The sequence below is a fragment of the Chiloscyllium plagiosum genome, unplaced genomic scaffold (assembly GCF_037043375.1).
Source record: "Chiloscyllium plagiosum isolate Xiang-an unplaced genomic scaffold, Cpla_swu_hap1 HiC_scaffold_11, whole genome shotgun sequence".
Lineage (NCBI taxonomy): Eukaryota > Metazoa > Chordata > Chondrichthyes > Orectolobiformes > Hemiscylliidae > Chiloscyllium > Chiloscyllium plagiosum.
The window spans coordinates 88,710,129-88,724,935 of record NW_028270149.1 but is presented as its reverse complement, the minus strand read 5'-3'; the positions used below and the strand labels follow the sequence as shown (position 1 = coordinate 88,724,935).

General features: G+C 42.0%; 1 protein-coding gene across 2 annotated transcripts in view; it reads right to left on the bottom strand.

The window, feature by feature from the left end:
- The window catches only part of slc25a14 (solute carrier family 25 member 14), an 86,785-nt gene that overhangs the window by 28,768 nt on the left and 43,210 nt on the right, over nt 1–14,807 (bottom strand). The window contains exons 6-7 of one of the 2 annotated variants that reach the window (XM_043704270.2): nt 8,875–8,970; nt 6,911–7,035 (exon numbers count right to left, since the gene is read on the bottom strand). In XM_043704270.2, the coding sequence (XP_043560205.1) occupies nt 6,911–7,035; nt 8,875–8,970 (221 nt within the window). The remainder of the gene's footprint in view (nt 1–6,910; nt 7,036–8,874; nt 8,971–14,807) is intronic. The other variant, XM_087992292.1, reaches the window with a different exon arrangement.

The window sequence follows — 14,807 nt, the reverse complement described above, 5'->3', positions numbered from 1 at the left end:
GCCCTTTGGCCCATGATGTTGCATCGAACATGACACTAAATTAACCTAATCCCTTCTGCCTGCCCTTGGTCCACAGTCCTCCATCCCCTGCATATTCATGTGCTTATCTAAAAATCTCTTAAACGCTTCAACATGTTTTCAACTCCTAACACACACTGTTTAAAAATATTTGCCGCTCACATTTCCTTTGAACTTAGCCCTCTCCCCCTAGTACTAGACATTTTAACTCTAGGAAAAATATTCTGATCGTCAACCCTATCTATGCATCTCATAATTTTGTAGATTTCTATCAAATCTCCCCTCAGTCTCCGCCGTTCCAGGGAAAACAGCCCCAATTATTCTAGCGTATCCTTCTATCTCATACTCTCTAATCCAGGCAGCATCTGGGACTCCTCTTCTGCAACCTTTCCAAAGTTGGCCCATTCCTTCCTGTAATGCAGACAGCAGAATTGAAAGCCTGAGTTTTATAAAGATGCAACATAATATCCTGACTCTTGTACTCAGTTCCCCAACCAATAAAGCGAAGCATGCCATATGCCTTCTTTACTACCTTTTTGCTAGGGAGCTATGGATTTGAAATCCAAGATCATGCAGTATATCAATACTATTCAGGGTCCTGCCATTATCTGTACACTTTTCCTTAACATCGAACAGGTGTTAAACTGGAGCAGGGCCAATTTTGGGGCCATTTGGCAAGATGTAAGAGAAGTCAGTTGGGTGTGTCTGTTTGAAGGAAAAGGAACGACTGGCAAATGGGAGGCTTTGAAAAGTGTGATATCAAGAGTCCATGGACAGTATGTCCCTGTTAGGGAGAAAGGAAAAGCTGACAGATTCAGGGATCCCTGGCTGACGAGAGATATTAAGGCTCCGGTCAGGAAAAAGAAGGTATACATTGGGTTTAAGCTATCGAGCTCAAGTGAATCCCTAAAATACTATAAAAAGTGTAGGAGTACACTTAAAAGGGAAATCAGAAGAGCAAAAAGACGGTATGACATGGATCTGGCAGGAAAGGTTAAAAGATAATCCCAAGATGATATATAGCTATAATAAAAGGGTGGCTAGGAGAGAATAGGTCTCCTTAAAGACCAGCGTAGCCATCTGTGTGGAGCCACACATAATGGGGTAGATGATTAATGAATATTTCGCCTCAGTGCTTAATGAGGAAACAATCATGGATGCTAAGGAATTAAGGGAAACAGGTGGGGATGTTTTGGACCACATACATATTACCAGAGAGGAGGTGTTTGCAGCCTTAAGGCACATTAAAATGGATAAATCTCTTGGGCCTGATTGTGTGCACCCTTGGACACTGTGGAAGGCTAGGGAAGAAATTGCAGAGGCCCTTGCAGAGATTTTTGCTCTATCTTTAGCCACTGCTGAAGTTCCGAAAGACTGGAGGGTGGCTAATGTTGTTCCATTGTTTAAGTCGAAGGGTGTGGTGCTGTAAAAGCACAGCCAATCAGGTAGCATCCGAGGAGAGGAGTGCACGTTTCGGGCATATGCCCTTCTTCAGGAATGAGGATTGTGGGCCAAGGAGCTTGGAGATAAATGGGAGTCGGGCAGGGCTAGTGGAAGGTAGCTGGGAATGCGATGGGTAGATGGAGGTGGGAGTGAAAGTGATAGGTCCAAAAGGAGGGCGGAGTAGATAGGTGGGAAGGAAGATGGACAGGTAGGACTGTTCAAGATGGCGGTGCCAAGTTGAAAGGTTGAGGCTGGGATAAGGTGGGGAGAGGAGAAATGGGGAACTTGGTGAAATCCACATTGATCCTGTGTGGTTGGAGGGTCCTGGGCATAATTTAAACTAATTGGCTAAAGTCAAATTGTTGTCAAAACAACAATCAAAACTCAGGTATCCATTTAACAGTTAACTGTTACATGTACCTGTTTTGGAACAGCCCATCTCCCAGCCCTTCTATTTGGGCAGCTGAGCCTGCACTTTAAATTTACTTCAATATTCAGAAAACACTTTCCATTTTAAAGTGAACGTACTTTTGACTTTGTAACACACTCATGTAGGGCCTTCTTTGTACAGGCTGAAATAGAAATACATTCTGTATATTCTCTATACGTATACTCAAAGTTTCAAAGAATGAGAAGTGATTTCATTGAATAATGCAGAATACTTAAAGGGAAAGACAGGGGAGATGGAGGTAGGATGTTTCCCCAGTTGGGGAGTCTTGAATCAGGGGCACAATTTGAAAAAAGGGATGCCATTTAAGACAGAGATGAGAAGCAATGTTTTTACTTTGAGGATTATGAATCTTCAGAATTCATAAACTTAGGGGGCTGTGGAAACTCAGACTTGGGAGTATTTTTATGAGCTGGATTAATTTTTGATTATCAACGGTGTAAACCGTCATGGGAATAGTTAGGGTAAAAGGCATTGAAGTGTTTTATCAGCCTCCTTCTGTTCCTATGCAACAACAGACCGATATCTTTTGAAAGTTTTATGTTATCTGTATTTACTCTCTATCTTCATAATTGCATTTTCTCTAATAACTATATCATGTATAACTGTGTAACATCCAGGAATAATATACTGACTTTTGACCTTGTCTAAAAGAAGAGCTTTGATGTTGACTATTTTTCAAACTGGAACACTGAAAAGTCAAAGAAATCTGCTACATAATTTCACAGTTCATGGGTCACACTAAAAACACATCCAGTGTGGTTGTGATAGATTCCATTTTGAAGAATAATGATAAATGTGTTTCCACTACCCTACTGGGAACACAATTTTAAATTCAGGATATTTACAAAAAAAAAAATTTCCCCCCCATAGGTCACCTCTTGTAATTTTGCTGTATTTCTTGCCCAATTAAGTATGGGGAAACGTGTAAAGTGTAACGTTCTTTTTCTTATTAAGTTAACTAAACTTATATCATGAATAAAATCTAGATAAAACAAGCCAGAAAAATATACCATGCAGACTTTAGATAATATGGAGCCAAGAATGCATTCACTCACATGCTCATCAGTCTCTAACAGAACACAATTGTACAGCACAGGAACAGGCCCTTTGGCCCACGATGTTGTGCCAAACATGACACCAAATTAAACTAGTCCCTTCTGCCTGCCCTTGGTCCATATCGTGCCATTCTTTATGTATCCGTGTGTTTATCGAAAAGTCTCTTAAATGCCCTTTTTGGACCAGCCTCCACCACGACCCCAGCAGTGCGTTTCAGACTCCTACCACTCTGTGTAAAAGAGCTTGCCCCTCAAATGCCCAGGTTGAAAATATCAAATATGAGAGAGTATAAGCTTAAGGTGAGAGGGGAGAAATTACAAGGAAATGTGCAAGTTATTTTTAAACAGAGGATGGTAGATTCTGCAGCCAGGGGAGGTGGTTGAAGCAGATAAGTTAACAGAGTTTAAGAAATATTTAGGCAGGGATTAGCGGGATTCAAACCACATGCAGGCAGATGAAATCACAGATGACATAGATATGGTGGGCTGAAGGGTCTGCTCCTATGCTATATGTTCTATATTTACTGAAATTAGTAACTTTGCTTCTTTGGTTCAGGAGAGGGTACAAATTGTAGAAGTTGAGACAACAACAGGAAGTAGCTAACTTCTTGCTCAGCAAAAGCTGAGATAAATAGAATAGTCGAATGGCTCAGCACAGAAGTGGCCTATCGTGTCTGTGCTAGCTTTGCTGGAGAAGCGCGATAAGTCTCAGTTTCCCACGGTTTCCCCACAGCCCTGCAAATAGTTTTTCTTTAAATAATTCAACATGGCTTTGAAAGCTGTGATTATATTTGCCTCAACCACACCTAGGCAATGTATTCCAGGTCCTAACCATTCTATGTGAAAAGCCATCCCAATTGTTAAATTAAGGGCTATTTGTGGGGAAATATGAGGTCATGGACTTTGGCAGAAAGGATAAGAAGCTGAATATTATTTAAATGGAGAAAGACTGCTGAACATTGCAGTAGAGGAGGATTTGTGACCTCTTATACATAATAAGAACAGCTAGCATACAAGCTCAGCGGGTAATCAGGAAGGCACATGGAATGTTGGCCTGCATTTTAATTGGAACAAAATATAAAAATAGCAAGGTCTAGCTAAAATTAGAAACTAGTGAAACCGCTGAGGATTTTGAACATCTCAATCAAATCTCCTCTCAACCTTCTCTTCTCCAAGGGACATCATCTCCATTCAATTCTCATAAATGAAGTTCTTCATCCCTCTTTTTGCATCCTTCAGTGGTCTTCATGAACTGCATAGAGTATGGTGCTCGACACTGGTCACAACACTCCAATCAAAGCCCAAAATAGTTTTCTTTTTAAATCAAAGACCCAATATAACTTCCTTGCTCTTATACTCTTTCACTGTATTTAGGATCTTATTTCCTTTATGAACCCACTTTCTCAAACTGTCTGACAACTATCCATGATTTGTGAACCTGTACCCCAGTTCCCCATATCCCACCAACCCCTTTAGAATTCTACCCTTTATTTTATATTGCCTTTCCTCACACTTCCTCCCAAAATGCATCATTCAATACTTCTCTGCAATTAACGTTTATCTGTTATGTTTTCCTATTCCACTGCCTGTCTGTGTCTAAAGTTTCTCATTGTCCTCACCAGATCAGGAACTGTAGATCAAAAAAAACAATGATTCAAGTACAGGTCCCCTTAAAAAAAAGAACACTCACCAATATGCAATGTTTCCTAAGACTTATCCAACTAAATATGTTGGAAAACTCACTGAAGGTAACTTAGGCAACCCATAAGTGCAAGACAGCGGCAGTGTTCACATTAATTTATATGAACACATGACAGTAGATGGACTGGTCTAAGTGAATAAGTCCTTTCAGAAATACTGTCTTATTCTTAATTGGAGGAGTTCACAATTGTCAGCATGCCTCTACTCCTTCCTCTGTCAATCCTGAGGAAGAGTGCATAAGTCCATTTCAGCTCACAGGGGTTACTATTTTGCACAAGAGGATACTGGGCAACTTATTTTAAAACAATCATAGCTACTTAAAGGAGTGACAGACATCTTCCAATCAGAAAACAGAATTTCTAACAGCCCTTAATCTGGACCTTACTCATCATCACGATGACAGGTTTTTGTCGAGGTTTGTCACGAGCAGCTCCGTAAACCAGGACTGTGTTCCATGGGCTGTTCCCCGGGATGCACACTGAGACAAACACTGACTGTGTCTGAAAGATACTCTGGTCTGCCCAAACATTGATTACATTACATTACATTACAGTGTGGAAACAGGCCCTTCGGCCCAACAAGTCCACACCGACCTGCCGAAGCGCAACCCACCCATACCCCTACATTTACCCCCTACCTAACACTACGGGCAATTTAGCATGGCCAATTCACCTGACCTGCACATCTTTGTGACTGTGGGAGGAAACCGGAGCACCCGGAGGTAACCCACGCAGACACGGGGAGAACGTGCAAACTCCACACAGTCAGTCGCCTGAGGCGGGAATTGAAACCGGGTCTCTGGTGCTGTGAGGCAGCAGTGCTAACCACTGTGCCACCGTGCTGCCCACTGGTCTTCCAGAGCAAGGAGTTGGCCTTGACAGATTGTGGCATATAGGCACTGGAATATGTCAATTTAAACACTTTTCATAAGTGACAACAATTACTATTCCATTCTATTCTATTCCAAGGTCCAAGACTATGTGCTGATGGACGCACTAAAGCTTTGGGTAGTTGCTGCCAAGGGACAGTGAGGACAGATCACCATGTAAGGTCTTTCTGCTGAAGCCTTTTTTTAAATGAGGAAAGTATATCTTTGAAAAAAAACAATAGATTCAAAGCTCATATCTTCACTTAATTTTGTGGTTTCAGTCAACTCAACGTTTCGATGTGAAGTTCTTCACCCTCAATCTCACCTCATCTCTCCATTCTTTAGTGGTATATATTCACTTGAGGTCCACAGCTGCTGGTAGTTGGTCATTTCTGATTGGTGTAATAGCTTGTGTAATAGCACAACAGCCAATCAAGAAGAGCAGGCACCCAGTTCAGTTATCTTTATCTGAAGGTTACAGATGAATAATACATCAGGAGGCTTTGGATACCCTCCCCTAAGGTTTGACTTTTCTACCCTGCCAAAGCAATACCAACAACAGTGACAACTCTACTTAGTGTTTGCCCCACTGGAGTGTTTTTTTGAATAAAGCTAGAAGTCTACTTGCATACAACTTGTAAGAAGATCAACTACACTAAAGGTGTCTTTGCATGAAAGAGAAGAACTTCTGGAGTTTATTATTTACCTGGACATATTGCCTGGATTTCTCACCTGCCTCTTAGACATCAAATCCAAGATGTAGAAACAGGATTCATTACAAATTCATTGCTGAATTTAACGGCCTTAATGAACACAAGGTTTTCTGGCCTGTTTGAATTTGGCAGAAACTAAATTACTGACAGGATGTTTTTTGAGACAGCAATTCAAGTAACCAAGTCAATTGAATTCCCATAATTATTGAAGGTACAAATTTCCAATGGGAGACATTTTTAGGCAATTTCAATTATTTATAAAGGAACTTTTAATCAGATATAAATGGCATTTGTTTAAACTTTACTACTCAAAAAATTACTGATTAACTGAAATAATCAGCTTGCTTTCTATTCTGAAATGCAAACATAAAGAGTTGTTCTGAAAGAACTGCCCTGAAGAGTCAGAATGGGCTCAAAAGGTTAACTGTTTCTCTCTCCTCAGTTGCTGACTGACCTGCAAAGTCTTTCCAGCACTTTGTTTTTATCTCAGCCATCCGGTATTTATAATACTTTACTTTTGTTTTGCTTTCTACTGTTACCCAAATGCTTCTTTTTTAACTTGGGGTCAATTTTCCAGCACACACACAAAAGTGCTCTGGCATATTTATTCCATGTGAAGGATACAATATCAATGTAATCGATTGGTGATGTAGAAGCTTACAGAAAGTGTGTGTAGACTGTGTCTCCCATGAGGCCAGACAGGATGATGTGCTTTTTGGTGATATCGTAGACTGGCAACTCCACGCCAACCACAATGGCTGCTCGCTGAGCAGTGAGGCTCACTCCCTGTCAATCACAAAGAGAACGATATCTGAATAGGATATCCAGCACAGCTCGAAGCAAACAAACATATCACATTCATTTCAGCACCACTAAAGAAAATCATGGGTCTCTTATAAAGTTGTTATCCATCACAGACATCATCATTAAAAATTTTTAACTCATCTTTTCTGTAATGCTCTGGTGTTACAATGTACAGATGAGAAGTGTTAATCTGCAGGAGAATCTTTGGTTCTTCAGGAATAATAAATGTATGAGCACAAGTTAACATTTTAACTCCTCAAAAATTTAATTAAAATCCTGGTTAATGACCTATCTCAACACCATTTTCACACAGCATTCCAGGGAATAAAGCTCCAGGCTACACAATCTCTCTTCAAAACACATCTAGATCTCATTTTTGAAAATGTTTCTCAGCGATTCATTTCAGAAATGGGGCACTTGTGCTTCTATTTCCATAATGGCAAAGTCATTTCTTCAAATTCATAGAAATATTCTTACCTGCGATCAGAATATTATGTTACATTTATAAAAATCACTATTCATTCTCACTTTTGGCTTTCCCTGATTCAACATTCCAGGTTTATGTTTAAAAGAGATTAGTCTGGGCTGATTAGTGCTTTTATGTACCATCCGGTCTGGATTGCATAGCCAAATTTCAAGGATTAAACCCTCAGTGTTGCTGAAAAAGACACATTGTGGAAACAAAAACAGAATTTGCTGGAAAAGCTCAGCAAGTCTGGCAGTTTCTGAGGAGGGAAATTAGAGTTAACATTTCAGATTGAGTGATCCTTCCTTAGAACTCTTCAATATTTTGTCAAAGTTTTGTTTTACCTTGTATGCAACAGGATAATTTAAAAGAATACTTATATAAAGGGGAACAACATTCTATACTGTATGAGAGGGAACTACCGATTAATTGGAAGAGGCATTGCCACGGAAAATGCATCACTTAACTGCCAAGCTTTGTTCAAAATTAAACTAGGTGAACTGAATCATTTTGGTTAAGCCCTTGTCCTGAAGAATGAATCAGAGATTCACGTTTACCTATTTTGTTGAGCTAACCAAGCGCAGTGCCTGTACATTTTTTTTGTCTGAAAGAACAGGATATTGTACATCAATAAATATAGTTACAGTGCACCACTATTAGCTTGACTGATCACCTTAAATCGGCCATCAACATACTTTGTTGTATACTCAGAATTATTTTATAAAGATTATCCAATCATGGAATTGGACATAATACTGGACATTATGTTTTGAGTTTTGCAAGCATCAATTAGTTGGGTACAGTCAGTTCCCTGCTTCTTGCAAACAGCTGAAGTTGCAAATTTTTGATATGGTTCACCAATCTTGCAGCTACGTAAATCAATAAAAAAGAACTGAAATTAAATAACGTCTGTAAATAATTGCTGCCTATGTCACAGTAGCCCAATAGAAGTCACACCTAGAATCCCTACAGTGTGGAAACAGGCCCTTCGGCCCAACAAGTCCACACCGACCCGCCAAAGAATAACCTACCCATACCCATTCCCCTACACTATTACTCTACATTTACCCCCACTAATGCACATAACCTACATATCCCTAACATATCACCTAACCGGCACATCTTTGGATTGAGGGAGGAAACCCACACAGACATGGGGAGAATATGCAAACTCCACACAGATAGTTGCCTGAGGCTGGAATTGAACCCAGGTCGCTGGTGCTGTGAGGCAGCTGTGCTAACCACTGAACTACCATGCTGTTCTCAAGCATTTGGAGAGGATGACAGAAAAACTGGACTGAAAACAGTTTACCCTGATTTCAATACTGTTACCACACGAGATATTCAATACATACCCTCCATAATCCTCTGGTGCCCTCTTGCTGATAGATATTAATAAAATTCCCGATCATACTCCCCTGACACAGACCACTTTGAGCCTGCATCCGAATCTGAAAAGACAACAAAGTGAAGAATGAAGAATTCCACACTGTACCGACTGTTGGCCAAGAGAAGGAATGGAATTGAGGATTGTTCTTTTGTTCTTTCATGATTTCTTTTAGTGAGAATGCATAATTCATCCATAACAATAGAATAATCCCTCCTTGTGTGAAGTTCAACAGATTTGCAATGACATAGTGATTTATTGGAGCTGTTACTGTGCCTATACGTCAACTCTGTGTTCTTCCAGGGTTTTGGAGCTCAGCTCTAGGAGCTGCTCTTATGATCTGAGTTGTTGCTGTGGCTGAAGTTTACCTCTTGAAGATGTTACTGCACCTGTAGCTCAGGACTCCATTTTTGAGCAAATTAGCCTGCAGTTCAGCACTCAAAGCTCGGTGATAATGCACTGTATTTATTTTATTATAGTTTTCAAAGTTGAAAACAAACAGTTCAGCATTAAGCTGAGTGAATTTCTGGTATGAACAGCTTCCATTGTAATATCCATGAAAAACTTCAAAACACCTTAAGGACCAAAAAAAAAACTAGAATCTGTCAGAAGAAAATTCAAGTTTTACAGTATCTTTCATGTCCTCAGCATCTCCCAAAGCATTTTCGCTTGAAGTGTAGTTACAGTGATAACATAGTTAATCTGACAGCAATTTTGAGCACAAATACCAGTGAGAGAATTCACCCAATAAAACCAGTGTGATGAATGGTTGCCATGTGAAGTATTGGCTAGGATAGGGAGAATTCTCCTGCTCTTCAGCAGAAACTGGAGATTGTTACATTCACCCAAGAAAGCAGACTGACTCTCAGATTAACTGCTGAGTTAACCAACATCATGCTTGGCTGTGCTTCAATACTACAATCTGGATTATAGGTGAAGTCTGAGTGGGGTTCAAACCCACAACTTTCAACTCAAATGCAGCACTGAGCTCTGACAGGCAATTAAATCATCTGGGTCCAGTAATATATAAAATGTGGCGAGATGAGGAAGGAGGGGCAGGCAGTGCAGTGGATTACAGCATGAACAGAACATGAAGGAAGAAATGGGAACTTGTCAGAAAGGTACAACATTAATCATGGGGACCTTCCAAAATGAATCTCTTCACACTTTTCCAGGATGAACTCCACCTACCACTTCTCAGCCCAGCTCTGCATCCTGTCAATGTCCAGATGCAATCTACAACAGCCCTCCACACTGGGGCGGCACAGTGGCTAGAACTACTGCCTCACAGCGTCAGGACCTGGGTTCAATTCCTGCCTCGGGTGATTGTGTGGAGTTTGCACGTTCTCCCAGTGTCTGCGTGAGTTTCCTCCAGGTGTTCCGGTTTCCTTCCAAAGATGTGTTGGTTAGGTGAAATGGCCAAGCTAAATTGCCCATTCAGGGATGTGTAGGTTAGGTGCATTAGTCAGAGTAAATGTAGAGTAATAGGGTAGGGGAATGGGTCTGGGTGGGTTACTCTTCAGAGGGTCAGTGTGGACTGGTTGGGCAAAGGGCCTGCATCCACACTGTAGGGATTCTCTGATTCTATCCACAACTCCACCAACCTTGACATCAGCAAACTTACTAACCTACCCTTTCACTTCCTTATCCAAGTCATTTATAAAAATCACAAAGAGCAGAGGTTCCAGAATCCTCTCTAATAATTTGCCCACCATCAATGCAAGACTGACTGGTAGGTAATTCCCAGGATTATCTCTATTCCCTTTCTTGAACCTGGAAATAAGATTTGCCACCCTCCAGTCACCTGGTACAATTCCAGTGGACAGTGTGGACGTAAAGATCATAGCCCAAGGGGTAGCAATCCCTTCCCTCGGTTCCCATAGTAACTTTGGGTATATCCCATTTGGCCCAAGGGACGTAGCAATCCTTGTTTTAAATAATTTCCAGCACATCATCCTTCTTAACATCAACCAGCTCAAGTGTATCATTCTGATTCACACTGTAATCACAAATGACAAGTCCCTCTCAGTAGTGAATACTAAAGCAAAGTATTCATTAAGGACCTCCCCTAATACCTCCGATTCCAGGCGCATGTTCCCTCGACTTTCCCTGATCAGCCCTATCCTCACTCTGGCCATCCTCTTGTTCCTCACATAAGCATAGTATGCCTTTGGGTCTTCCTTAATTCTACTTGCTAAAGTTTTCTCATGCCCCCTTCTAGCTCTTCTTAGTCCATCCTTTAGTTCCTTCCCGGCTACCTTGTAACCCTCTAGAGTCCTGTCTGATCTTTGCTTCCTCAACCTTACCTGGCAAAGACGAGTTAACTTGCCTTCACCCAATTTGTCTTTTTCAGAGTGTGACGAGTAAACTCGTCCAAATCATATAATTTCAAAAACAGCCACAGACGAGTTTATACGTCAATTTTCGGCATTTCTGGGCCCTTCTCAGCTAGAAACGAGTATACTCGGTGACTCATACGTCTGGTAGCTGTGTCTCTTCCGCCTCAGGCATTGCAAGAAGCGTCAACGCACCACTTTTGGGCACACACTGTCATTCGGTTTTTTGTTTTTTTTAACAAATTACGCCCAGATGTCGAGCTCAGAAGATGACAATGAGTATGAAGGCTTCTATTAGAAGCTTGGATACATCAGATGAGAGTGCAAGCATTAAAAATACTCCTTAATAAAAAAAGCAATTAAAAAATTCATCTGAAAATGAAACGTTTTCTCCAAATAAAAAGTCACCAGGGAAGGGGTTAAGTAAGCTTCCTTCTTCCTCTTGACTAGATGTTCACATCTCGTGTCATCCAAGGTTCCTTCACCCTACCATCCCTTTCTTGTCTTAGTGGGACAAACCTATTCAGCACTTGCAACAAACTCTGCACTTCCGAGAATATCTGTTCCCAATTTATGCTCCACAGTTCCTGCTTAATTGCATTATAATTCCCCCTCCCCAATTAAATACTGCCCTATGCCGTCTGCTCCTATCCCTCTCCATGACTACAGTCGAGGTAAGGGAATTGTGATCACTATCACCGAAATGCTTTCCTATCTGACACTTGATCTGGTTCGCACCAAATCCAAAATGGCCTCCTCTCTAGTCGATCTATCTACATATTGAGTCAGGAATCCTTTCTGGACACACGTGACAAAGTCTGCTCCATCCAAATTATTTGCACTAAGGATATTCTAATCAATATTAGGGAAGTTGAACTCACCCATGACAACAACCCTGTTACTTCTGCACCTTTCCAAAATCTGCCTTCCAATCTGCTCCTCCTCTGTTGCTACTGGGGGTCTCCAGAAAACTCTCAATAAAGTGACTGCTCCTTTCTGGTTTCTGACTTCCACCCAAAAGGACTCAGTAGACAAACCCTCAACGACCTCCCTTTCTGCAGTTTTTATGCCATCTCTGATTAGCAATGCCACTCTCCCACCTCTTTTACCTCCGTTCCTATTCCTTTTGAAACATCTAAACCCTGGAACATTACGTTAGAATAGATTCTCTACAGTGCGGAAACAGGCCCTTCGGCCCAACAAGTCCACACCACCCCTCCAAAGAGAAATCCACCCAAACCCATTCCCCTACCCTATATTTACCCCTGACTAACACACCTAACACTGTGGGTAATTTAGCATGGCCAGTTCACCTGATCTGCACATCTTTTGGATTGTGAGAGAAAACTGGAGCAACCGGAGGAAACCCACGCAGACACGGAGAATGTGCAAACTCCACACAGACAGGCAGGAATCGAATCCAGGACTCTGGTGCTGTGAGGCAGCAGTGCTAACCACTGAGCCACCGCGCCATCCAACAACCATTCCTGCCCCTTCGTTGTTCAAGTCTCCATAATAGCCATAACATCAGGGTGGCACGCTGGCAAAGTGATTAGCACTGCCACCTCTCAGCGCCAAGGCCCTAGGTTTGATTCCAGTCTCGGGTTACTGTCTGTGTGTCAGTTCATCAGGAAGTTAACAGCTTGCTTCTCTGTCATTAGTAACTACCTGTACCATTTCTGTCTCACTCCTTTCCTATGGAAAACATTCTGCTTGCTCCCCATGATGTCCTTTATCCTGATACCATGCAGAACTCATGAAACGGTCACAAATTTCTCCTTATCCATGAATTTCCTGTAATATCTATATTACTATGCATTGTCATTCTCTCCTAAATTGCCTGTTAACCTTTGGTGCTGTGGTCTGGACTGTAATTGCCAAGGCCTGTAGATTTAACATATAAACACATAGGCCATTCAGCCCTTCACGTCCACTCTGCCATTCAACTAGATCATGGCTGAATATCTAACGTAATGTAATTTCCTGTGCTATCGTCATATCCCTCACTGTTATCAGTAACTGGAAATCTACGGATTTTAGTCTCGAACATATTTGATGCTTGAGCATCCACAGCTGGCTGAGGTTGAGAATTCCAGAGTGAACAGAATCCTTCCCATTGTTATAAAATGGTTTATCATTTATTCTGAGACAGTGTCCCTTGGTTTGAAATCTCTGATCCAGTAAAAGCATCAACATGTGTTGAGAGTGGCACACACCCAAAAGGATCCTGCCCAGTCACCAATGAACAGTCACCTCTTACTGCCTGGGATGGGAGTAGAACAGAAATCATCTCCAGGAGTTTACAATCCAGGAAATTCTCAACTTCACGGATGCTAGGTGACTTCAACAGCCCCTCAACTGCAGAAGTCCTGAGATTGAGCTCAAGCATCAGGAAACACATTGTTTCTTAGACTCATTGTTCAATCCCTCTCACGCCCTCGTTCTACTTCCTCTCAGATTCTCTTCAGTTCTCTCTCGACTTTCACTCAGCTTCCTCTAGACACTCACTTATCCTCTCACTATTTTTGCAAAGCAGGACGAACAGAGTAGTGTTCTCTAGTTTACTACCGGCGCCACGAGATAGCGAGGCGTGGAACAGGGAGAGGGCACAGATTAATACGTGGCTGTGCAGCTGGTGTAGGAGGGAGGGCTTCAGATATGTAGATAATTGGGATGCCTTCTGGGGAAGGTGGGATCTGTACAAGAAGGACGGGTTGCATCTGAATTGGAAGGGGACCAATGTCCTGGGTGGAAGGTTTGCACGAGTAGTTCGAGAGGGTTTAAACTAGTATGGCAGGGGGGTGGGAACCTGAGCTGTATACCGGAGATAAGAATTGATGCAGATGAGGCAGTAGCAAGAGGTAGACCTGCTAGTGGGAAGGATTTTCCTGGCAAGGAACCAAGGTATCAGTTAAAGTGTGTTTGCTTTAACGCAAGGAGTATCAGGAATAAAAGTGACAAACTTAGAGCATGGATCAGTACCTGGTGCTATGATGTTGTAGCCATAACAGAGACATGGGTTTCTCAGGGGCAGGAATGGTTGCTGGATGTTCCAGGGTTTAGAGCATTTAAAAAGAATAGGGAGGGGGGAAAAAAGAGGAGGGGGTGCAGCACTACTAATCAGAGAGGGTATCACAGCTACAGAAGCTTCCATTGTCGAGGAAGATCTGCCTACCGAGTCAGTATGGGTGGAAATTAGGAACAGCAAGGGAGCAGTCACCTCTTTAGGGGTTTACTACAGGCCCCCCAATAGCAGCAGGGAGATGGAAGAAAGCATAGCTCGGCAGATTTTGGAAAAGTGTGGACGTAGTAGGGTTGTTGTAATGGGTGACTTTAACTTTCCCAATATTGATTGGAACCTCCTTCGAGCAGAAGATTTGAATGGAGCTGTTTTTGTAAGGTGTGTTCAGGAGGGTTTCCTAACTCAGTACGTTGACAGGCCAACGAGGGGAGAGCTGAAAACGTGTTGCTGGAAAAGCGCAGCAGGTCAGGCAGCATCCAGGGAACAGGAGAATCGACGTTTCGGGCATAAGCCCTTCTTCCTGAACCGATCCAGCAACACATT